At 42.4% G+C, this 26,211-nt stretch overlaps 1 protein-coding gene across 7 annotated transcripts in view; it reads right to left on the bottom strand.

The window, feature by feature from the left end:
- The window catches only part of SAMHD1 (SAM and HD domain containing deoxynucleoside triphosphate triphosphohydrolase 1), a 110,204-nt gene that overhangs the window by 38,476 nt on the left and 45,517 nt on the right, over window positions 1-26,211 (bottom strand). For 6 of the 7 annotated variants that reach the window (XM_085890137.1, XM_085890136.1, XM_085890134.1 and 3 more), the window contains 6 exons: window positions 25,393-25,508; window positions 23,034-23,104; window positions 14,443-14,586; window positions 9,682-9,776; window positions 3,613-3,721; window positions 3,412-3,503 (listed from right to left, as the gene is read on the bottom strand). In XM_085890137.1, the coding sequence (XP_085746263.1) occupies window positions 3,412-3,503; window positions 3,613-3,721; window positions 9,682-9,776; window positions 14,443-14,586; window positions 23,034-23,104; window positions 25,393-25,508 (627 nt within the window). The remainder of the gene's footprint in view (window positions 1-3,411; window positions 3,504-3,612; window positions 3,722-9,681; window positions 9,777-14,442; window positions 14,587-23,033; window positions 23,105-25,392; window positions 25,509-26,211) is intronic. The other variant, XM_085890139.1, reaches the window with a different exon arrangement.

The following is a 26,211-nucleotide window of genomic DNA, read 5'->3' as shown; positions in this document are numbered from 1 at the left end:
GAGGATGACCTGGAGTCAACAATATGAATCTTTGGTGGAGGATGACCTGGAGTCAACAAGATGAATCCTCAGTGGAGGATGACCTGGAGTCAACAAGATGAATCCTCAGTGGAGGATGACCTGGAGTCAACAAGATGAATCCTCGGTGGAGAATGACCTGGAGTCCACAAGATGAATCCTTAGGGGTGGATGATCTGGAGTCCACAAGATGAATCATTGGTGGAGGATGACCTGGAGTCAATAAGATGAATCCTTGCTGGAGGATGACCTGGATTCCACAAGATGAATCCTTGGTGGAGGATGACCTGGAGTCCACAAGATGAATTATTGGTGGAGGATGACCTGGAGTCAACAAGATGAATCCTCAGTGGAGGATGACCTGGAGTCCACAAGATGAATCCTTAGGGGTGGATGATCTGGAGTCCACAAGATGAATTCTTGGTGGAGGATGACCTGGAGTCAACAAGATGAATCCTCAGTGGAGGATGACCTGGAGTCAACAAGATGAATCCTCGGTGGAGGATGACCTGGAGTCCACAAGATGAATCCTTAGGGGTGGATGATCTGGAGTCCACAAGATGAATACTTGGTGGAGGATGACCTGGAGTCCACAAGATGAATCCTTGGTGGAGGATGACCTGGAGTCAACAATATGAATCTTTGGTGGAGGATGACCTGGAGTCAACAAGATGAATCCTCCAGGATGACCTGGAGTCAACAAGATGAATCCTCGGTGGAGGATGACCTGGAGTCCACAAGATGAATCCTTAGGGGTGGATGATCTGGAGTCCACAAGATGAATTCTTGGTGGAGGATGACCTGGAGTCAATAAGTTGAATCCTTGCTGGAGGATGACCTGGAGTCCACAAGATGAATCCTTGGTGGAGGATGACCTGGAGTCAACAAGATGAATCCTCGGTGGAGGATGACCTGGAGTCCACAAGATGAATCCTTAGGGGTGGATGATCTGGAGTCCACAAGATGAATCATTGGTGGAGGATAACCTGGAGACCACAATATGAATCCTTGGTGGAGGATAACCTGGGGACCACAATATGAATCCTTGGTGGAGGATAACCTGGAGTCAACAAGATGAATACTTGGTGGAGGATGACCTGGAGTCCACAAGATGAATCCGTGGTGGAGGATGACCTGGAGTCAACAATATGAATATTTGGTGGAGGATGACCTGGAGTCAACAAGATGAATCCTCAGTGGAGGATGACCTGGAGTCAACAAGATGAATCCTCAGTGGAGGATGACCTGGAGTCCACAAGATGAATCCTTAGGGGTGGATGATCTGGAGTCCACAAGATGAATTCTTGGTGGAGGATGACCTGGAGTCAATAAAATGAATCCTTGCTGGAGGATGACCTGGAGTCCACAAGATGAATACTTGGTGGAGGATGACCTGGAGTCAACAATATGAATCTTTGGTGGAGGATGACCTGGAGTCAACAAGATGAATCCTCAGTGGAGGATGACCTGGAGTCAACAAGATGAATCCTCGGTGGAGGATGACCTGGAGTCCACAAGATGAATCCTTAGGGGTGGATGATCTGGAGTCCACAATATGAATCATTGGTGGAGGATAACCTGGAGACCACAATATGAATCCTTGGTGGAGGATAACCTGGGGACCACAATATGAATCCTTGGTGGAGGATAACCTGGAGTCAACAAGATGAATACTTGGTGGAGGATGACCTGGAGTCCACAAGATGAATCCTTGGTGGAGGATGACCTGGAGTCAACAATATGAATCTTTGGTGGAGGATGACCTGGAGTCAACAAGATGAATCCTCAGTGGAGGATGACCTGGAGTCAACAAGATGAATCCTCAGTGGAGGATGACCTGGAGTCCACAAGATGAATCCTTAGGGGTGGATGATCTGGAGTCCACAAGATGAATCCTCGGTGGAGGATGACCTGGAGTACACAAGAAGAATCCTTGGTGGAGGATGATCTGGAGTCCACAAGATGAATTATTGGGGGAGGATGACCTGGAGTCAACAAGATGAATCCTTGGTGGAGGATGACCTGGAGTCAACAAGATGAATCCTTGATGGAGGATAACCTGGACGTCATAAGATGAATCATTGGTGGAGGATATACAGAATTTTGACAGAAACTGTAGGGCAGACACTTCATTATAGGTTCAACAGGTTGTAATCTTGTGCAGAGATTGAACCTCTTTGGACTCGTACAGAAGGCATGAGGTTCTTATGTTCGAGAGAAAATGAAAAGGGAAGCATAACAAAGGTTGTAAAATGTTCCAGCAATTGCAAATCTTGTCCTATATTGGCAACAAACAATATAACTACCCAGAAGAGCCGACTCGTCGCTTTGCTGACAGATCAGTTAGTTGTCGGGTTTGCCAAAACTTTTGGGTGAGAAGGAGAGGGAAAGGAAGACAAATTTACCCATGCATAGAGTGCTTTAAACCCTACTCCCCACCCCCTGTCCTGTTGTTGAGTCATAGGTTGTGGATCTACTGATGTTGAGTAATGTACTGATGTGGATCCACAACCGAGGTTGTGGATCCGCTGTTTGGAGAGGTTCTGAGCTGAAAGGATCGGAACCTCGAGGAAGAACGGTGCCCAGCTGATGATCCATAGTCGGGAAATCAGTTAATTTATTACAGGTTGAGGTTCTTACTTTAGGTAAGGGAACTATGTTTTGAGGTTTACAATTAAAATGAAGTTGAATGGAGGATGTTGTGAAATTAACATCATTTACAGCGATCCTTTAAGTTATATTACAGAAATAGCCGATACCGTGCAAGTGTGTGTGTGTGTGTGTGTGTGTGTGTGTGTGTGTGTGTGTGTGTGTGTGTGTGTGTGTGTGTGTGTGTGTGTGTGTGTGTGTGTGTGTGTGTGTGTGTGTGTGTATATGTATGTTAGAATTATTAGGAGCAGAAAATGAAATAAAAAACGAGATGTGTGTTGCATTAACAGGAAATGGTGGGAACTCAACACCTCTCATCCAAGGACATTTCTCGTTCTGTGTTCATATATTTCCGTGAGTCCGACTTGCATTAAGGAACACAACAATTATGGTTAACCACCTTGGCATTGCCAATCTTTTGTCCTAACGCTGAAAAATTATGTTAAAGACCATATGAACTCCAGATATTTCGCGCTACAGCAACGGCCGGTTAAATATGCCCGATGAGTAGAACCGAATGGGTGTAAACGCACAAAGCGCATGCGCAAAGGACTTCGGTAACATTCATTCATCATTTCAAAGGTCCCGTGTAGTGACAGGAAAGAATTACAGCTTTTAGCTCTTCCATGAGTTGAGCCATCTGGATTCAAAACACTACTTTTACACATTTACCGTTATGTCTCTTCCACAAACCCAATTCCTGCCAATCAGTGGGAATGTAAGCGACTCAAATGACAAACTCACATAAACTCGATGGCTTTGACCACCTTGTGCTGATAGGCCCGCCGTTGCAGGCTGTAGCGTACGTAGAACATGTCATAGAGGTTTGCTGCCTCCTGCACATATGGGCCACAAAAATTTTTTTTAAAAACAAACAATTCAGTCTTTTTAGCAAGAAATGTTTTCGCCATCGAGCAGAGACCAAAGCAATGTGAACTTCCTCACCTTGTCGCGGATGATTATGCGTTTGACATTGTCTATTTTGCACACCCGTACAAACTGGAGGTAGCGCATGAAGTCAAAGTTATTTTTGAATCCAAGGTAGTGACAATCCCTGAGAAACACAAGCAATCTGACATGCATCCAGTAGTTTCAACTGGAGACGATGCAGTCATTGAAAAAACTGTCAAAATATTTTAACGGAGTTTATATAAACTAGTGCATGCCCAGAGGTGCGTGCCCGTAGGTGCGTGCCCACATGTGTGTGGCCGTACGTGCAACCAAAAAAAAAAAAAAACTTTCAAACTGCGTGTCAGAAACAACAACTACACAGGCCATTCCTTCACTCTTACGTGCCCGTACGTGCGTGGCCGTACGTGCAAAATAATTTTTTTTAAACTTTCAAACAGCGAGCCAGAAACGACAAACACACAGGCCGTTCCTTCGCTCTCGCGTTCTCGCGACAACCACACTTCCACACACAGAGTTAATTCAAATCCAAATTAAAAGTTTACTTCCCTGCCTTTGCTTGCCATGACATTCACTGCCATGTAACCGGCACGGCCCGTGACGTCATCGTCGGCCGGCCGCGCACCGGCCGATGCAGCCACTCCTACGCAGCAATGAGTCATATCATTGGTTGGTAAATAAATGGCCGCAGCAACGTGTCATGTCATTGGTTGGTAAATAAATGGCCATAACTTGGGAAGCACTTGTCCGGTGAATATCAAACCTTGAAAAGGCACATCCTCAGGTCCCCAGCAATATACCTGGCAAGTTTCAATTAGATCGAACCAGTGGTTGTCGAGAAACAGCTGTCACAGACACACACACACACACACACACACACACACACACACACACACACACACACACACACACACACACACACACACACACACACACACACACACACACACACACTGCTGGAATTACAGATAGATGACTGCAAGATGTTAGTGTTATTTTGTATTGCTAACCTGACTTCAATTTTAACCAGACGAGGTGGCGTAATGGTTAGTGTCCACTCTGGTATGGGTTTGAACCACCAACCTCCCAGACTCGAAGACTTTTAAAATGGTACACGCTGCTTCCTTGCTCGACGTGAAAGCATTAAAGGATATGAGCACGGACAATGCCCAAAGGGTGGCATCCGTTGGGAGGAGGAAATTCCTGCCTTGGAAATACTCCGCTGAGTGTGGTGAGGAAGGTTGTGCCGTTGTGACGTCGCTGGTACCCAGACTGCCACAGGAGATGACGGCCCTTCCCCCAAGTTCAGTGGCTGTGTTTGACTCATCTGACAGTCCTGTGTTGTCTCTCATGTATTCATCTGTATGTCCATGTGTGTGAGATGTGCATGTGGCAGCTCCACTATGAGCCTTAAATAGAAATTTTTAAAAAAATTTCAAGAAATATGTTTCATGAATCAAAAAATAGAGTTTATCCTCATCCTTTAGATGTAATATCCAATTTAAGAGATGAGCTTAAATCAATTGTCAAGCTATGTATTGATATGGTTTTGGAAATTTACCCAGGGGGGGGGGGGGAGGACATTCATGTACACATAGGAATTCTCCAGAGAGTTATTTCTTCGTTTTTGTGTAGGTAGATCCTTGCCCCATTTCCAGGGGTTTGGGGGAAAATCCATTGTTCATCCGTCTCTCACCATTCCGACCCATCACTCTTTTATTATTCACAATCAACCATCCCGTACTCCTCGGTCTTTAGGTCACCACCAACCTCCGTTAAAACCTGTACGCGCTAACGAATCTCTCACCGTGACAAACAATTCTCCAAACCAGTCAAATTACCTCTCCCCCATTTTTCCTTCTCTGCACTTTCACATTCGTCACGGGAGCCAATTCTTCTCGCATACAGTGGGGAGAACAAGAATTTGATACACTGCCGATTTTGCAGGTTTTCCCACATACAAAGCACGTAGAGGTCTGCAATTTTTATCATAGGTACACTTCAACTGTGAAAGATGGAATCTAAAACAAAAATCCTGAAAATCACATTGTATGATTTTTAAATAATTAATTTGCATTTTATTGCATGAAATAAGTATTTGATCACCTCCCAACTAGTAAGAATTCCGGCTCTCACAGACCTGTTAGTTTTGTCTGTCAGAAGCCCTCCCATTCTCCACTCATTACCTGTATTAACTGCACCTGTTTGAACTCGTTATCTGCATAAAAGACAGCTGTCCACACTCAATCAATCAGACTCCAACCTCTCCACAATGGGCAAGACCAGAGAGCTGTCTAAGGACATCAGGGACAAAATTGTAGACTTGCACAAGGCTGGGATGGGCTACAGGACAATGGGCAAGCAGCTTGGTGAGAAGGCAACAACTGTTGGCACAATTATTAGAAAATGGAAGAAGTTCAAGATAACAGTCAATCTCCCTCGGTCTGGGGCTCCATGCAAGATCTCACCTCATGGAGCCTCAATGATCATGAGAAAGGTGACGGATCAGCCCAGAACTACACGGCAGGACCTGGTCAATGACCTGAAGAGAGCTGGGACCACAGTATCAAAGAAAAGCATAAGTAACACACTACGCCGTCATGGATTAAAATCCTGCAGTGCACGCAAGGTCCCTCTGCTCAAGCCAGCGCATGTCCAGGCCCGTCTGAAGTTTGCCAATGACCATCTGGATGATCCAGAGGAGGAATGGGAGAAGGTCATGTGGTCTGATAAGACCAAAATAGAGCTTTTTGGTTTAAACTCCACTCGCCGAGTTTGGAGGAAGAAGAAGGATGAGTACAAACCCAAGAACACCATCCCAACCGTGAAGCATGGAGGTGGAAACATCATTCTTTGGGGATGCTTTTCTGCAAAGGGGACAGGACGACTGCACCGTATTGAGGAGAGGATGGATGGCGCCATGTATCGTGAGATCTTGGCCAACAACCTCCTTCCCTCAACAAGAGCATTGAAGATGGGGCGTGGCTGGGTCTTCCAGCATGACAACGACCCGAAACACACAGCCAGGGCAACTAAGGAGTGGCTACGTAAGAAGCATCTCAAGGTCCTGGAGTGGCCTCGCCAGTCTCCAGACCTGAACCCAATAGAAAATCTTTGGACGGAGCTGAAAGTCTGTGTTGCCCAGCGACAGCCCCGAAACCTGAAGGATCTGGAAAAGATCTGTATGGAGGAGTGGGCCAAAATCCCTGCTGCAGTCTGTGCAAACCTGGTTAAGAACGAGAGGAAACGTCTGATCTCTGTAATTGCAAACAAAGGTTTCTGTACCAAATATTAAGTTCTGTTTTTCTGATGTATCAAATACTTATTTCATGCAATAAAATGCAAATTAATTATTTAAAAATCATACAATGTGATTTTCAGGATTTTTGTTTTAGATTCCGTCTTTCACAGTTGAAGTGTCCCTATGATAAAAATAACAGACCTCTACGTGCTTTGTAAGTGGGAAAACCTGCAAAAATCGGCAGTGTATCAAATTCTTGTTCTCCCCACTGTACGCACAGTACGGAAGAATATTTGCATGCGTGAAGGAGTGGCAAGATCACCAGTGACAGCCGGGCATTCAAGTCAAGTATTTGCGCACGCGGGGAGGAACCATTCGAATGTTTGCGTGTGCAAAGGGAGGGGCGAGGGGTGACCGTCACCGCTGGAACATCACAACACAGTGTTTTTCCACTGTCCCCTCACTGGACCCTTCCTGTTGGATGTGCACCAATGGGAAAGGGCTACGCACGGTCAAAGGATTCTTGCGTGAACATTACTCGCATGAAGCCACACCCGGCGTGGCTTATATGAAGGTCACTTCACGACTGTTGTGTGTGCTCTGGGGACGCTTCAGGAAGAAAACTGCCTGTTTGAGGGATCTCCTGCCAGGACGAACTGCGCTCGGCCCAGGACGATCGGTGCTATGTCCAGGACAAACTGTGTTAGGTCCAGAGCGAAGCGAGGGTGCAGTGACGCCACGAGGTCCCTGATGCACTGTGCAGCTGCACATACACCCATGTTATCTTTTTCTTGCTTTCTCCAAGAACCACGAACCATCTACTTTGGACACACAAAGTGAATAAACCCTCCTAAGGACTTATCAATGATTACCCCGAGTTCTCATGTGAGTGAGGCATTATTCACACCTCAAAGCCTGGTGTTGGCTTCATGGTTATGGTGGCTGGCTGGAATCTTAGGGTCCTGAGTTTAGCCCCGTTTGCCACTGAATTAACACCAGATGGGGTTGACTCAGCCTGTCATCCTTCCGAGGTTGGCAAAACGAGTTCAAGTGTACTGGTAGAGGGGAACAGCATCATTGGCATAGCTGTGCTTCCAAGAAATGATAGCTACCTGGCAGCCGAGCTGCCAAACGCAACAACAACATTCACACCTCACAGTTTTTCCTCAAAACACACGCTATAGCTACACTGCACTCTCATAAACACTCCACCGCCCATCCTCCTCATCCATTACCTACACCCCTCCCACCACACACACATATATTTAGACCGACAGCCCCACTTGGTTGTGTCAGGTAAGGGAGGACTCATCCCTGTACTCTGCCCTTCTTCTTTCTCATTTCTTCGAGTCTCCTTCTTCCTGGAATAAATGATGGCACCATGTCTGTTTGCTAAATAAGATTATAGAAGGGGGAAGTCTGCTCCTCTGTCTTTTGCCTTCGATTACTTGCTTGTAAATACGTGCTTCATAATTATCGCCTTGCTTGTGTGAATAAAGGATTGCTGTTTGCTTGTTGAGAATCTTTCAAATATGCTTGGTTGTCCTTTCTTTCATTGGTCCAGCATAGCATGTATATAATAAATAGATAGGAAGTTTTCACCCCACCAATTGGCTCTGCTGATTAGCAAACACTGCACTCGTGGTTCTGCTTGGCCGTAACAGGTACTCAAGTGCATGTTCCCTAGTTGAGGTCATTAGGTCACCAATAGGTAACATGACATCGAAGGTGTGAGGACCCTGTAAGACCTAATTATCTCAACCAGCGTCTACAGTTGCTCAACAACCCGTCGGGCCACAAAGTTATCTGTGGCCAGCGGCCTCGGGGTTAGATGGCGAGTGGCAGGTCCGGCGACCATCCCGTGGACCTCGTCCGTACTCGAACCATGACCTGTAACAGTATAAATGAAGAGTCCAAAACGATTCAACAAAATTACTCTTTTCAGTGATCCCTCAAGGTTGTGCTGTTTTTATTTTATCCCCATTGTGAGGAAACCAGGCCAAGCTGTGCACCACCTTTTCACCCTCTTACACTGGTCTCCCCTTTGAGAACACTCACAAATTCATGCCTCATGAGCTGTAACAGGTTGCCCTCTCTCAGCCAGCAAACCCTATATTGTTCCCCTCCAAAATGTCAACTAACTGCTCACCTCCACCATTCTCACTCCACTCTTAATTCTTCCTACCATGAAATGGTCTCTCTGAATCTGTCCAGCCATGTTCTTCCCGCCGCTCCTTTAAAATGGCGAGCCACCACCACACTCGTATCCCTGATAACCATTTTTAATCTTTGACGTTATCATAGACTCTCCTCTCACCCATCCACTTTCACTCTTTTACACATTTACCATGTTTGTAAGTTTTACTCTCTATTCACATGCCCTTTGTATGCTTATCCCCCAATGTGTCGTCGTCACAAACTATCATGCCTGTGTGCTCAATTTGCAATTCTCTAACACTTATCTACCTGTTCCTCTCTATTCCTCCGTTGGTGTGTCGACCTCCAAGCCCTCTGTCGTTAAGCTCTTTCAACGTGTTGGAGTGTGTGTGCGTGGGAACAGAAATGTGAATGCGAGCATATGCTTGAGCGTGAGCGAACGCACGACAACAATTCCATGAGCCTTTGACCCTGTTAAAATAAGATAAAATAAAAACAGAAAGTGTGTGTGTGTGTGTGTGTGTGTGTGTGTGTGTGTGTGTGTGTGTGTGTGTGTGTGTGTGTGTGTGTGTGTGTGTGTGTGTGTGTGTGTGTGTGTGTGTGTGTGTGTGTGTGTGTGTGTGTGTGTGTGTGTGTGTGTGTGTGTGTGTGTAAATCAAGATTACAAGTTATTCCCCACATATAACCTTTTTCGGCGTAATCCTTACCTGGCGAGGTAATCCCACTTGTCCACATCAACTCCGCTGTAGTTGTTTGTTACGATCTCATACAGAAAATGCTTTGCCTTTGCACGTCCAGTTCCCTAAAAGAGCACAAGGTGTAAACAGCTGCACTGTACATGCATCCAGGACATTCATCTATTACATCAAACTAAACACGAGTGAGCTTACCGCACGTGGCCAATTGTTGCTGGGCACAAAAGGTCTCACTAGCTCTATACCAAAATAAAAAAACTACGAGGTGATGTGTGTCACACAAAGAATTGTGGGAACAAAACCTTATTAAATCGAGTCACATTCACTTTGAGACCAGATGTGGATGCTTATTCAATCCCTGGAGCTCAAAGTCACAGCCGGTTCAGAGATATTCTGGAAAATTACACTGTTTGAACGAGGCTAATCATGCCATTCAAGAACAACATTCAATAACATTTTAAACAACACTGAGGCACATGGAAGAGCAATATGATGGAGCGTATCACCTGAGTAGGGAAGCAGGGGAAAAATAAGGACACAACAAGCAAGGAAATTAACAAATAGGAAGAGACGAGGGGAGAAAACACTAACCTGCAAGTACAACAGTTGGGTTAGGAGGGATTATAAAGATTGTCGATTGGGATAGGAGATGATATGAGATAGGGGATGATATGAGATGGGGGATGCCATGATATGAGATATATACATATTGGCCCATGATATGAGATGGTCATGCACATGATGCCTGCAAGAACTGGAAGGTGGTGGGTGGGAATCATTGTAGACAGCCACTGAGAGATGTCAAAGATGGATTGAGGTGCATGTCAACCTTTTTGTGGTGGCTTCTGCCCTGGACAGACACACAATATTGTGCAGGAGGATACACTAGTGCAAGTGTTGAGGGGCATAGAGTCGAGAAGTCTGCTCCTCAGTCATGACCAGAGTCTACGGATTAGGTTTATTCTTGTGGCTGTTTTCCCAGCCATCTTTTGTGCATGCCTCCCAAAAGTGAAGGTCTGATTGCGTTGGACGCCAAGGTCAATGGGTGTGTGGGTGAAGGGCAGTGGGACATTGTTCAGCCACACTTCCAGTTGTTTCCTTTCCTTGCTGTTCTTCAAGTGGAAGACAATGCCTGGTGTTCGCTTCATGGTTAGGGTGGCGGGCTTGCAATCCTAGGGTCCTGAGTTCAAATCCCGCTCAGCCATTGAATTGATACCAGGTGGGGTTGACTCAGCCTGTCATCCTTCTGAGGTTGGCAAAATCAACTAGTCCGACTTGTCTGTCCATTAAGTTGAACCCCAAAGCAGTGGTTGGAAAGCAACACTTGGATGAAGTTGACCAGTAAGATACCTCAATGCCAATTGATGTCGTATGCCAATGACAGGTAAGCGAAAACTGCACCACATTCATGATTAGCTTTGAAAGCCACTTCGATAAGGTCAGTTGTAGCTAGGACCTGGTCGTCAGTGCTAGGGTTCTTCCTGAAGCCTGCTTGTTCCTGAGGGTGAGTCTTTTCTACAATAAACCATCCTTTTTCGGATGAGGTGCTCGAGAACCTTGAAGGGAACATAACAGTGATATTGGCCCACAGCTCTTTGGCTCATTTTAGGCTTGTTGGGCTTAAGAGTGGTCACAATGACGACTTTCTTCCACAGCTTGGGCATCCTGGATGAGAAGAGGCAGTTGAGGTCTCCTTCGATGAATACAGGTCAGGGAACTGTGATCATATCATTACTCTGGAGTGGCGTTGGTGGGGATTTGTACACATTGAATACATGCAGACCCTGGACACGTACTACATTCCATTGGAGGTCAGCATCTGCCTCGGAAGATGACACCACACTGCAGTCTCTGAAGGTAGATTTTGCATCGGTAGCTCGGCCATGGTGTTTTACTAGGGATGAAAGACCCAAGATGGAAACCTGGAATTGTAGCTTAGCTTTCATTACGCATATGGGCTTCCTGAAGAAGGCTCGTGAGCACATCATGCAAGGTTGCTGTTCTGTGTACCATTTCCATTTCTGCTGGAGTTGGATCCTCCAGAATAAGTAGGAGTATGCCAGGAACACAGGCATCCATGCTTTATGTGGTATATGTAGGCAGTCACAAGCACATATAGTGTTCAAACTGGTCTGGCAAAATGGCAATAACATGGAGATTGCTTGGAGTATTCATATATCACGGAGTGGGAAATCGTAGAAAAATCTTATACATGAGAATAGTCAAAGATCACAGATCATGACATAATCTGGGAGCTATCAGATTTGTATTACATCTCGAGTACAAAAGATTTGAGAGATAAACTCATCAGTTGGTGGGATGGGTACCTCTGAATGACCATTCTTAAGTTTTCCAATTGGTGCATTAAGTCGGGGGCGCTGCTTGAAGGGGGCCCCCAAAGTCAGTTTAAATTACATTTTTGAGTACATCGATCAAGCTGGTGCCAAAAATTTCATTTTGGCACTCTGATTACAGATGTGCCATTCTGAAATGACGAATTTGGTGCAAAACGCATTTAAGAACGGCCTAAAGGGGGCGCTACTTTCACATTTTGAGTACATTAATGAAACTTTGTGGAAATATTCTTTGGACCCTCCTGATGAAGGATCAGTAGTTCTTAAGTGATCCTTTTGGTGCAAAACCCATTTAAGAAGCCACAATATATGGAGCTAAGGATAGTGCAAACACCAGCCTGAATGAATGTAGGTATGAGAAGTTCATGAAGACAAACGGATCAAAGGGAAATGGAAAAAAAACCTACGAGCCAATTTGAGGGGCATGGATGCAAGTGGACTACCACCATGCGAAGATGAGCTCAATACTCACATTAGGCGTGCTTCCTTTGTTGCCAACATGTGGGCAGAAGCAGATCAAAATCCTATAGAGCAGCATCCCACTGAAGAAAATGACTGGCAATTAGTTGATGACCATTACAAACTGGTTTGGTTCGAAGGGGAGCTACTTCCTGAAAGTCAGATCCTCCTCTTCCTTGTCCATTGCTTCTAATTCCTCTGTCTCTGGGATGACATGGAAATTGCATCTTCAGATGAAGATGACAGTTCTGATGAGGATGACTAGAATCTTGTAACAGACAGGCAGGCTGAAACCATCATTATACCATAACTAATAAATACTAGTGAACTCATGATAAAAGACATATTCACAGTATAGGAATAGAACTTTTGCCTTCAAGTATGTGTGTGACTCATCAGCAGTTTTGATGGTTTGTCTTGTAAGTTTTAGTGATAGATTGATGTCATTTTAAAATTTAGCATGATATGGATGCGGATATCAAAAGGTAGTCATAGTTGACACATGACAAAAGTTTGGTTTCCAAAGAGCATTTAAGCATGTTCGTGTCCTGTTGCAACGTATAATTAAATACAAATGTTTTACCACAATAGCTACTTCGTGGATGCCCTCTTGCCAAAAGCGTGAAACATTAGACTAGAAAAACTGTTTAAGTTTTCATGATTCATGATGCTTGTTTCATATGCACTGAATGTGTTGGAAAAATACCAGGTCCAATTACTTTTACGGATCACTGATGCTCCATTTATGTATCGATGCCAGATCTACATGTCACACTTGATTTTATCATTGAAATATATGTAGTTGATAGAAAAGTTAAATTGATAGTTTCTTTGTTCTTCTATTCTATCAGGGTCAAATTTTAAGGCATTCTATATGTTTTAAATCTTTCATGTCTTAAAAGTATGCATGTTCTTATCATGTTACCAGAGAACATAAATATGATTTCAAACATGAATTACAATTATTTTCTTTAAATTCAGAATGTAATGCAAAATTTGATATCTGATAGAATCTTACACATTTTACTTGTTTAATTACAAGGAACAATATTAATATTCGATATGAAATGATCTTTGTTTCACCATGACCTGCTCTCTATTTATCTTAATTTCCTGGAAACAGGTATTTGCCTGTGACCCCTTCTTAAATGGCGTTTGCACCAAAAGGGGTCACTTTAGAACTACTGATCCTTTATTAGGAAGGTCAAAATAATATTTCCAAAAAGTTTCATTGATGTACTTGAGATGCGTTTGAAATGTGCTAAAAATAGTGCCGTCTTAAGGCTGTTCTTAAATGCGTTTTGCAACAAATTCGACACTTAAGAATGGCATATCTGTAATCACAGTGCCAAAATGAAACTTTTGGCACCAGCTTGATCGATGTACTCAAAAACGTAATTTAAAATGACTTCAAGCAACGCCCCCTACTTAATGCACCAATTGGAAAACTTAAGAATAGTCATTCGGAGGTCCCCATCCCACCATCTGATGAGTTTAGCTGTCAAACCTTCTGTACTCGAGATGTAATACAAATCTCTTTTAGCTCCCAGATTAAAAATTAAGTCACCAAAATGATTACAACCCATTGGTCGAGTTGACGTCTAATCGAAGGGTGAAGCACAGGAAGTTCTGTTGAGTTGTCACCCCGAGGAGGGGGTTACCAAAAGAACACAAGCATCCTGAAGGGCTGGGCAGAGATGTGATTAGTGACAGACCACCGACCTGCCTGCGACGTGAAAGCAACAGATCTTGTGCTTCGACCTCATCATGGAAGATTCCAATTATGATGAGAGCTTAGATTTCACAGAATCCAGGAGAGAGAGGGAGGGAGGGAGGGAAGAAGAGGAGAAGAGGAGAAGAGGAGACAGAGACAGAGAGAGAGACAGAGAGAGACAGACATGCTATTGGGGAGGGGTTCAGTTAAATCTAACATCTTACCCATAATAAACTCCATCTGTACCTGTTGAGGTGGTTCCTTCCCAGTAATCAAGTCTTTAATGAAGTCAAGATCGTAACGCAAGTCCAGCCCTGCTTTTTTTAGATCGGCCCTCAGGTTGTTGCTCTCTATCAGGTGGTCAAACATCCTTCTTGATGCATCTTCATGCTGGGGTGAAGTGAAGGGAAGAAGGTGGCAAAGAAGAATGTAGAGTAAAGAGTAAAGTTCAAACAAATTTCTACAGCAAATGTTCACAAGCCACGAGGAGACTCAAATACAGTAAAACATGCGACAGAAAATGAAAAATTATAATCACATCTTTGAGTAAAGGCCAATTTGGGTTAATCAAGGTTGTCAATACTTCGAAACACAAATTATTGCACTCATTGTCGTTATTGTGTACACAGAGTATTTTTGCAACTGTTTAAAATAACCTTTCCTGCTATCATTGCTGAGTTATTTATTATATCTGTTGAGACAAGCCAATGGGGATATATATATATATATATATATATATATATATATATATATATATATATATATATATATATATATATATATGTCGATGGAATATATGTCGATGGAATATATGTCGATGGAATATATGTCGATGGAATATATGTCGATGGAATATGTGTCGATGGAATATGTGTCGATGGAATATGTGTCGATGGAATATGTGTCGATGGAATATGTGTCGATGGAATATGTGTCGATGGAATATGTGTCGATGGAATATGTGTCGATGGAATTCGACATTTAAAATGTCGATGGAATTCAGAGTGTTGATGATAGAGATTGGTTAAACATTATTTTTGAGATATTTTACGCTCTGCAGCCAAGGTGTGATCTGCAGCTCAGCATCTAAATGTCAGGATGGCCGAGCAGAGTGCAACTTCCATCCTGGGGGGGTTTGTACACTGTTTTGTTTTTTTGACCTGTATGGTAGTGATGGGAATAATCTTATGGTCAAAAGGACCAACAAGTGATACTCATGATAATGTTTGCATGCACTGGGTTTGTTGTCACACGCATAAACATGGGGAACAGTAAGCAAATTGGGGGTTGTGCGGTAACTGTGTTAGTTACTTTCAGACTAAGCTCATTAAAAAAACCTTGTTAATCTATTAATTGAGGATAGGGAAAAGTTACTGAGAATTAAATCAAGATAATAAAATGGCAGTTGCTCTGGAACTATTTGTGAATGAAACTGTAAATTGTTTAGCAGATGTGAATGTTAAAATGGTAACTGTGCAAAATCGAATTGCTTTGGATTCGGTTCTTGAAAGAAATAGCAAATGAGATGAATGTTTTGAGTACACATGCAACTGAGATTTCTGTATATTTTAATTGTCATTTCGGGAAATAACAAGGAAAGGGATAAAATATTGATATGACATATAATGCAAGTTGAATGCTTTGCAAGAACCTTTGTCAGTCTTGTGAAAATACATGAGCCCATGATGTTTAATCGATGTTAACTTTGATTTTGTTTGTTTCAGAGTGTTGAACGCAGTTAAACCATGCAATGTACGATTTCATCTAAAATGAAGCTTGGAAAGAACTTCCACCGAAAGATTGGACGATGATAAAACCTTGGCACCTTTATAAGGTGTATACCCCGGTTAAAATAGGTGTACCATATCCCTGTGTCGTAAGAGGCGACCAGGGTTGCGTCAGGAAGGGCATCCGGCGTAAAACCTGTGCCAAATCATTATGCGGATCATAACGGATGATCCGCTGTGGCGACCCCTAACGGGAGCAGCCAAAAGAAGAAGAAGAATAAGATGTATAGCAAGTTTATAATGGATGTAGTTTCTGAGTTTAATGCGAATTTTCATTTTCATTTCGAAACCTTCGTCAGGCAGATGTGATTTCCCCGAGTGGAATTGTGAATTTTGTCATGTTTCAATGATTTACATAATTATATTGTATTGCCATACACTTGATTTCATCTTGTGTCTTCAACGTTTCTTTTTTTTGTCCAGGAGCCAAAAATCAGTATCAGGTAAATATATTTTTTCGGGACAACAAATTGACATTTTTGGACAAAAAAAGCTATAATTTTTTATTTTACCCTCAATACATTTCACTTTTTTTATAATTATTCTTGTATATCAATATTCTGACCATAACTAGAAACAATTAGAATGCAGAAAAACATATATTTACATATTAAAATATCAATCTTTACAATTTTCTCATTTTCCCCGAAGCCAGGTGGCGGCCATATTGGATTTCCATGATTTCAGGACTTTCCCTCCGGAGGATCCCTTAGGACTTCTTTTCTGTCACTGAGGACATATCCAGGAATCAAAATCTGTTGAGTTTGCTTTTGTTGCAATTTGTGGGAGGTTGACCAAATATTTCTGCTAAAATGCCTGGACTATCTGTGTCTATTAATTATGTATTGTTTGAACACGAGTTGGACCGTGAATAAGTCTTCATTACTTATTATTGGACCTTGATTACGTCCTTGATTACGTCCAGGGGTGCAAAGTATCTGGAGCACATCGGAGCAGCGCTCCGGCACCTCAATCGATCTGAGGCGGAGCTTAATCTCTCCGGAACAGTTTTAAAAAAGAACACCCACATTCACGATCAGTTGAATTAGTGTGCTTTGTGTGCTTTCATCAGTTTCATAGCCAAATAATCGGGGTCAAATCTTGTCCCGAAGATTTGACATTTCAATACGTTGGACACTGTCTCGACTCTATATGGAGTGATACAACAATACAGGTTATACGCAACACAGACCGTACTCAATGCCAAATACAGCAAGGTCCAGAAGCGAGGTGAACTTTCAACCATTTTTTAAAATCCAGATTTGGTGAATTATCTTATGTTTACAAAAAGTATTTGCACCATGGAAGACGTGAAGGCCCATGGAAAACTTTGGTTGCCTACAACGGGTTGAAGTATGAGTGGATCAGTGGATGTGGCTGTACTTGTCCCACATGTCATAGAGCATATAAACACAGGAGATAACTCACACACTCTTCACAAAATAAACTGTGCCAACCAATTTGTGCTTCCAACACCCAGTTTAACATCCATCCAAGGGATGGCACACTTTATGATGCAACGCCCAGCCTACGAAACACCCATCCCACAGTTCAGTCAGGTCAAGAACAGAACCCAGACGAGACAACTTAAAGGTGAGTGTACAACCTCAACACCATCCTGTCAGACAAAGCATGTATATAAATAGAAAAAAAAAGAAAAAAAAAAAAAGAAGAAATAAACAATGAGGGGGGAAAAAAGGAGAAAAGTGTACAAGTGCGAGAACAAATACAATCCAAGAAATTGAAAAACAGGAAAATAAAACTTTAGTGAAGTAGGGGCATTCCATGTCAAGTGTAAACACCCTCCTGACACCAATAACTCATTTTCTCCCCATATGTTGGTCATTTATTCACTTGGGTGAAAAAACTCAAAATACCAACTTTTAGACCTGTGGGCGAGGGCGAAGGCGAGAGACAGAGACAGAGACAGGGCGAGGGCGAGAGACAGAGACAGAGACAGGGCGAGGGCCCCAGAGACAGAGCCCCATCAGGGCCCATTTTAGGGGCCCCCCAAAATGGCGCCAAATTTGGGCGCCCCCGGCTGCCCCCACAATCTTCCAGAGGCCATATCACAGGTTGTAGTGGTCCGAATTGGCTGATCTTGGTATCAAAATGCTCGTAAAAGCGAGATCTTTCGAATCGTGTAAAGTAAAATCACTCCGAAACAGTGATTCAAAAAGTTATAGTTTGGGGCACCCTTTGACCTTGGACCCCCGCTTCCCAGCCAAACCGATGGTCCCAATTTTTTCGTGTGAGAATACCCCTTCATATACTCAAACACCTCAGCATAAATGAAAATGGGATCTCAATGGGTTCAAGTGTGATGATGGTTTTATTGTTCGGGGACTCGGGTGCTGGACACACAATACATAGCACAATATTTGAACACAATATTTCCAATACACTATATCAGTATATTGTACATAAATTTTCCACATGCACATGCAGGAACTGGAAGCGATACCAGTACGAGTAAGAGTTTTTCCTTGCATATTATAGTCAAGATTTTTTGCCAACCAATGTTTTATTTGACAGCTGTGTTTCTTTTTTACTGATTGTGTAGGTTCTACCTGTTGCAGTTTTTGGTTCTACGGAAAGAAGTACTGTATATCAGAAATGTCTAAAATGCAGTGATCTTCAATGTCAGGAAAAAAAGAAACTATTTGCAGGCCTGTTTGGATGAAGAAAATTCACTTTCACTTCATGAGTGTTCTGAAAGGCTTCCATGATGCAGGCAAGCCACCATTTTCCATCATAGTGCACTGTGACATAACCTGAAAGTTTCCCGTTAAAAGTTGGTGTAGATTTTGAAATAGCTGACTCGATACGGTGTTCGTCGCTAAGGCCGAATTCGCAAACTTGAAGAGCAGTTTCAGAGATAGGGATGAAAGCATGAAGTTTTTGAGTTCCTGCTATGGTTTTGGCCGTTTTTAAACTTTCTTCCAGATTTCTTTCTTCCTCGTCATATGCCTCTTGGATCCCGTAACCGAACTTCATTTCATTCAAACCATTTTCAGCAAAGGCGAAAAGATCTTTTGGAGAAATAATTTGACTGTCGGAAGGTCTACGCAGGCTCTCATGTGTTGCTTCTCGTTTGACTGTACCTCCCACGCCATCTGAAGGGCCCTTGCCATGACTTGTGGCAAAAAAATGCCATTCTGCGTCAATACCAATACTCTGATTTGAGACGACATAGGTTTATGAAGGCTTTGCAATTCTTATATTGGCCAGCGCAACTGTCTGAGAAATAGTAAAGTTTCTTTACATTTCCAAAGCTAGATTTCAAGTGTTCAATGAGCATTCTTTGGAGGAGGTGGACGGAGACAACTTTGTGAGTATTGCATTCTGATATAATCGTGAACGAATCATGGTTTTATTACAGCGCGTGCACTGTAATTACAGCGCGTGCGCTGTAGACAATTGCACCGAGTTTGAAATGTCCCCCGGTGTCTACCACGTCTCCAGTGTCCCCTGTCCCCGCCCCCCCCCCCCCCACGTGCCTCAAGACAGCCAATGACGGCCGTCCGGTAGATGCAGTGCATAACCTTGACGGAAATAGCGAGAATTGATGGAAATACCCGAGTATTTCAATGGAAATTTGTGAAACTAATGTGTTATATATGTGAAAACTATTTAATTTATTGCTTGACGGGAAAAAAACCAAGAAACGCGCCCCTCTCATGTACGAACGAACGACGGACGTCGTTTCCGCCCACCATCGCATTTTGCGCCGAAAGATGTCATTTCCGCCCACCATCGCATTTTGCGCCGAAAGATGTCATTTCCGCCCACCATCGCATTTCGCGCCGAAAGATGTCATTTCCGCCCACCATCGCATTTCGCGCCGATCGCCGAATGCTGAGAGCTAAGTTCTTCTTATGCTATCATTCTTTTGCGGCTCCCTGCCACGCTGTATCGAACGATTTCATTCCTTCTGTTATATATAAAGGTGCTTATCACAATAATAACAAGATTTTTACATTTCAAATATTAAGTACACTTTTCAATTGTTTTTAAACTGAAAAAGCATAAATTGCATATTTTAACATTAGTGTACTCATTTGCTTCACCACACGCGCTGGATTGAAAGATTTCACTTGTTTAATTTGCCATCGTCCGATTTGAAATAGTAAACCCAGGGGTGAATTGTCGCTTGAGAGCAGTTCCAATGGAATTCTTGGAATGCATCCTGTACGACAAACGAATAGTTCTCTGAGAAGTCTCCAATAATGACAAATTCTCCTTCACCGATTTAGTCTTTCATATTTTTCAGAAACTGAGATTGGGCCTTGGCAATGAAGTCGTGTCTCACTAATTTCACCGCGCGTTCACAGAATTGATTAATGAATTCTTCCAAAAGCAGGACCATGGAGCTCAGTTCAGATCTGTTGGTGGATGCCCACCGTTTAAACTGAATTTCATTAATATCCTCTAGTTCATAAGCACTCAGTAGCTCGGTTTTGAAGTCTTCAATTGATGGGCAACTTTCACAAGTTCTGAAATAACATGCCGGTTGTGCTGGGTTACAAACTATGCGTGCTAATCACATGATGATAGCTAGGAAGTTCAGCTATCTGTGGCATTTTGGAATCAAACATCACGAGTTTCACATTTTGATGTATCGTACATACACATACACTGTGTGTACCGCCTGAACCGGCCAGGACATACTCCGACGGACGGAGCATGGCGAACTTCGCGAATCCAACTTTCAAGCCAGGGTTCTTCTCTTTGAATTTCTGAAACAGTTCCTCAAGATTGTTTAGTACCAGGCGCTTTTGAATTTTGTCTTTTCCATGTTCATTCCTGACCACCACACAGTCCTTTTTCCCGGCATTATTCGGCTGACTTCATCACTTTAGTAAAATTCGGTTACGGCGGATTTCACTTCGTCAGGCAATATTTTACCCTGTTTGGGATTTGGAGACGATAGCATACCATTTTCTTTCTCGAAATTTTTGGCTTGCACAGCCATTCTTTGGGAGCAACTGAATTAACTCATCATCCCTCTGATGCTCATATTCCCAGCAAATATTGTCAGTATACGTATTTGCTCTGAATGGCTCGAAACAGCGTATTTTTCTTTCAGGCTTTTGATCACCTCTGGCATGCAGTTTTCATCACATTTTGACGCTGTATTTTGCGTTTTCTCCACAGTGCTTGGTCCAGCAACTAGTTCTAATTTCTTTCGCACAGAATCTTCCACTTTACTTCGATTTTCAGGAACCTGGGTACCCTAGGTTCCTTTCCACCTTTTGTTTGTCGAATGGGCTTTCGCCTATCATCGATAACGACTGGTTTAATAGGTCAACTTCTGCTTCTCGCTCAAAAACCTCCTCATCCACATCTGTCGAAATAGATTCTGCAATGCCTTCGATAGTACCTTCTGATGATAATTTCAAACTGGTTGAAGATGATTCTTCAATACGCTCTGGTGACAACTGAGAAAGTTTTTTTCTGCACGAAGTACAAAGTCTGTCATCTTTTTTCACCTTTGAAGAAAATTTCATCAACATATCATTTGATATGTTGTGACCCCCAGGTCAAACACATTGCGAAGATCTTTTCGTTGTTTCGTTTTATGGCAGCTGAACGGATCGCAACAGTATTTTCGGAACTCCTTTCCATCTTCAGTTGCCATGCTTACTGCAAAATATGCAAAAACTGAGATTAGCCCATTTATAACTTAATTCGATGATGGTTGTACAAAAAATGTACACTTAAAAATCAATAGACACAATAATTTTTCGCAAATGATGCAAAATATATATATATATATATATATATATATATATATATATATATATATATATATATATATATATATATATATATATATATATATATATATATATATATATATATATATATATATATATATATATATATATATATATATATATATATATATATATGCCTGGTATTGGCGCAGTGGTTAGGGCAGCGGCTTGGGATCCAAAAGGTCCTGAGTTCAAGCCCCGTTGGGCCACTGAATTAATACACCAGGGGGTTGACTCAGCCTGTCATCCTACCGAGGTCGGCGAAATGAGTACCAGTATACTAGGCCGGTGTATACCCAGGTTAAAATAGGTGTACCATATCCATGTGTCGTAAAAGGCGACCAGGGTTGCAACAGGAAGGGCATCCGGCGTAAAACATGTGCCAAATCACTATGCGGATCATACGGATGATCCGCTGTGGCGACCCCTAACGGGAGCAGCCGAAAGAAGAAGAAGAAGAAATATATATATATATATATATATATATATATATATATATATATATACATATACATATATATATATATATATATATATATATATATATATATATATATATATATATATATATATATATATACATACATACATACATACATACATACATATATATATATATACACAAAGATATTATAGTCAATTTCAGACAAAGTCGCCTGCCAGCAGGTGACGTCATTGGAACGATGACAGCAAACGTCGCCCAATGTCGAATCAAGAATTCGTGATATGTGGACCCCAAACAATAAAACCATCATCACACTTGAACCCATTGAGATCCCATTTTCTTTATGCTGAGGTGTTGGAGTACATGAAGGGGTATTCTCACACGAAAAAAATCGGGATCATCGGTTTGGCTGGGGGGCAGGGGCCCAAGGTCAAAGGGCACCCCAAACTATAACTTTTTGAATTACTCTTTTGGAGTGATTTTCCTTTAAGCAATTCGAAAGATCTCGCTTTTACAAGCATTTTGATACCAAGATCATCCAAATCGGACCACGACAACCTGTGATATGGCCACTGGAAGATTGTGGGTCAACCGGGGGTGCCCAAATATGGGCCCCGATGGGCCCCCAGGTCTGAAAATTGACACATAATGTTTTACCGTGGATACAAACACTTGCACAAAAAAAAAGAGTGAAATCTGAGACGATGTGTCAAAATTTCGCTGAAAAATTTGTACACTTGACATGGAACGCCCCAGTAACAGATTAGAAAACAAAGCAAATGCTATGACGAGCACAAGAGCCGACAAAGGAACTTCGTTACGTACTTTCTTTGTGTAGTCTTTCCGAACAGATGGGATGAAGATGTTGTCAAACAGGTGAGAAAAAGGTCCATGGCCTTCAAGACATGCAGCAAACACGATTATAAACTTTCTCAGAACCGTGATTGGGCTGACCAATAATTAGAATCCCCGACTGGGACTTTGTGAGGTTGTCCGAAAGCTTCTCCAGATGTTTAAAAAGCCAAGGTCTAACTTTCAGGGAGAGAAGATGTAATGGTGAAAGTCTTAAAGAGAAAAATAAGAAGGAAATTTTTTTTTAAAGAAACTGCTGCTATGATTAGTTTGGAGTTAATTTGTATCTTTATTGGACATTTCAAACAGTGACATGAACATTAGCATTGGTGTGGCCTTGGCTTTCTCAACCACACATGCCTCAAATTGGTATTTCTTTTTGGACATAGAAACATTGATCAATTAATTCATACATCACATGGATGTATCTTGATGCTGGTCGCCGGTATTTTTACGTTAGACCGGTAACTTTGACAAAAAAAGAATACTTCTTTATTTTTCACAATTTGTTTTTTTTATCATTTCTTGCCAAAAAAAAATTCAGGTTGTTGGGCAGAAGTGCTCCAATTGTACGATTTACTTTGAAGTCCAGTTAAAATGTCGTCCACATTAATCCATAACTTCCCTTTTCCCAATTGTCTGTCTCAAACACCCCATTTCATAATTATTGCTACAAGTCCCAAACATCAATTTGTCCAATCAGAAGCCTTGGCCAACTAAACTGTTTTATTTCACCAGGCCACCCAAGCTAGCTGAGAAGTAATGTCATCATGAGTAATGGACACCTAAATTATTGAATGACAACAAAAGCAATTAATTTTAAATTTCAGCTATGAACTCTATAATACAGTAGTATGTCAAGTTGAAAAGGCAGAACATACATGTACATGGTACACATATCAAAACAAATTTACAAACTAGAACGGCACTAGGAAGAGCACGTACCTCCAACAGGCTGAACAGTTTACATTTGTATCCCACTGATGGGCAGAATCGGGATCTGGACCTGAACAAATATCCAATCGCCTTGTTCTCGTCACCTAACCAACTCAACCACCTAGTTTTGTCACAACTCGTCCACAACTTTTTGAAATATCATGCTATATATTTTTTAATTTTTGGCCCCATCTCTCAATGATGAAGAAGCGCTTCAAATTTCTTTATTTAATTCTCGTGTCTGGATCCAGATTCGGATCTTCAACAAAATCAAACCGATTCAACCTTGCCACACACCTAACTTGTCCACCAAGTTTCGTCCGAATCCATCTAACTATTTGAGATAACAGGCTAAATATTGTTTTTGGACTTATCCCTCAATGGTGAAGAATCACTTTAAAGATTCTAGTATCTGGATCCATTTCAGGATCTTGACCAAAATCGAATCACTTCGTCCTTGTCACACACCCAAACTGGACACCAAATTTTGTCTGAATCCATCCATAACTGTTTGAGATATCCTGCTCATAGGCAGACAGACAAACAGCCAAACAGAGGCAGACGGGTGAAAACACAACCTCCACACACCTTCGGTGGTAAAGGTAATGAGCAGAAAGAGTGAGTTTCTGGAATGCTAAAGTCAATTTTTGCATTACTTTCTTTGTTTGTTTCATGTCATATTCCAAGACATTACAGGTAATTATAGTGTCGAGGAAGCAAATTTTGACCTATAAAATGAGATTATGCTTCAAAAACTAAAAAAGTTGGGATGATTAAAAGTCATTTTAACAGTCAGAAATGGCTGAGAATTTAGGAGGGACCCTACAGGAATCTCAAGCACCTGATCCCCCCCGGTCCCCAGACTCCCCCCCCCAGCCTGTATTGATAGGACCCTCGACTTGCAACATTTCATTTACAGCAGCAAGTGAAAATCCCAAATACATCAACGCCTCGTGCTCCATACAGCGAGTCCGTTCTGCCGAAGCAGTTTCTTAGCTCGGGTTACAATCCTGGAAGGTTCACCACTCCAACGCAGGATACTCGACCTGGTGTACAGCAATTTGGAATTTAGTCAGGGTGCTGGTGATAACTCATCACTAAAGGATACCATGGAATCTTAAAAATTCACCTCATGCAAGCAGACAAGACACCCAGTTTAATGTTCATCCAAAAGATGGTGCACATGCGTTGTCCTGCCTGTGAAACACCAGGGTGGCAGTTTATAGCTGTCGGGATTCGAACCCAGACTCGACAGTCCAAAAGCGAGTGTGCCTTCCTTGACTACTCTGCCAGCACTTTGAAACCGAGAGCTTTTAAAATTACTGACATTTGAAAAGGTTTCCAAATGTCTTCCATACAAACACAATAGTTTCCAAGCTCACAATGAAGAACTCACCTATATCGTGGCACAGCCCAGCAATCTGTATGCATAGCACGTCCCTTTCCGTTATGTGCAATTCCGGCTGCCGTTGCTTCAACGAGGTTATCATCAAACCGGCCAAGTAACCTACCCTGCACAACGTGCAATGGATGGAACAGCTTAAAGATAACGAAATAATTCAAGACAAATTATTTTTAGATTTGTTGGCACATGTGTCTGTTTAAGAAGATAATAATGTTCAATTAAACGCCTGTTTTGTACAATGACACTTCTGCATGAAATGGCATGAGGCTTATACAAAATAAACTTGATGGAAAAAGAGAGGTAAATGGAGGGGGAAAAGGTGACGGACTGATGGTGTGGCAGCAGGATAGCAATTAGACGCAACAGTAAGGTAATGAATGAACAGGGAAAGGAAGAGCGAGGGAGCGAGAAAGAGCGAGAAAGAGCGAGAAAGAGCGAGAAAGAGCGAGAGAGAGAGAGCGAGGGAGAGAGCGAGGGAGAGAGCGAGGGGGAGAGAGCCAGGGAGAGAGAGCGAGAGGGAAAGCGAGAGGGAGAGCGAGAGGGAGAGCGAGAGGGAGAGCGAGAAGGAGAGCGAGAGGGAGAGCGAGCGAGAGCGAGAGCGAGAGAGTTGAACACTCAATTATATACGTGTTGAACCCCTTTGCCTAATTAACACTAAATCATTTGAGGAGCAAATTATTTGTTTGAAAGCTTACAAAATAAGTGTAATAGGTTTCACCTGTATGCAATCAGTGGTTTAACTTAAAAAAATAACCTCCCCCACTTGTCTAAGGACATTGGAGGTGCAATTCACTTGGTCAACCAACAAGG

The sequence above is a fragment of the Eptatretus burgeri genome, chromosome 7 (genome assembly GCF_056783735.1).
Source record: "Eptatretus burgeri isolate ZD-2024b chromosome 7, Ebu_testis_v1, whole genome shotgun sequence".
Taxonomy (NCBI): Eukaryota; Metazoa; Chordata; class Myxini; order Myxiniformes; family Myxinidae; genus Eptatretus; species Eptatretus burgeri.
The sequence above is the reverse complement of the archived record's forward strand: the minus strand, read 5'-3'. Positions and strand labels throughout refer to the sequence as shown.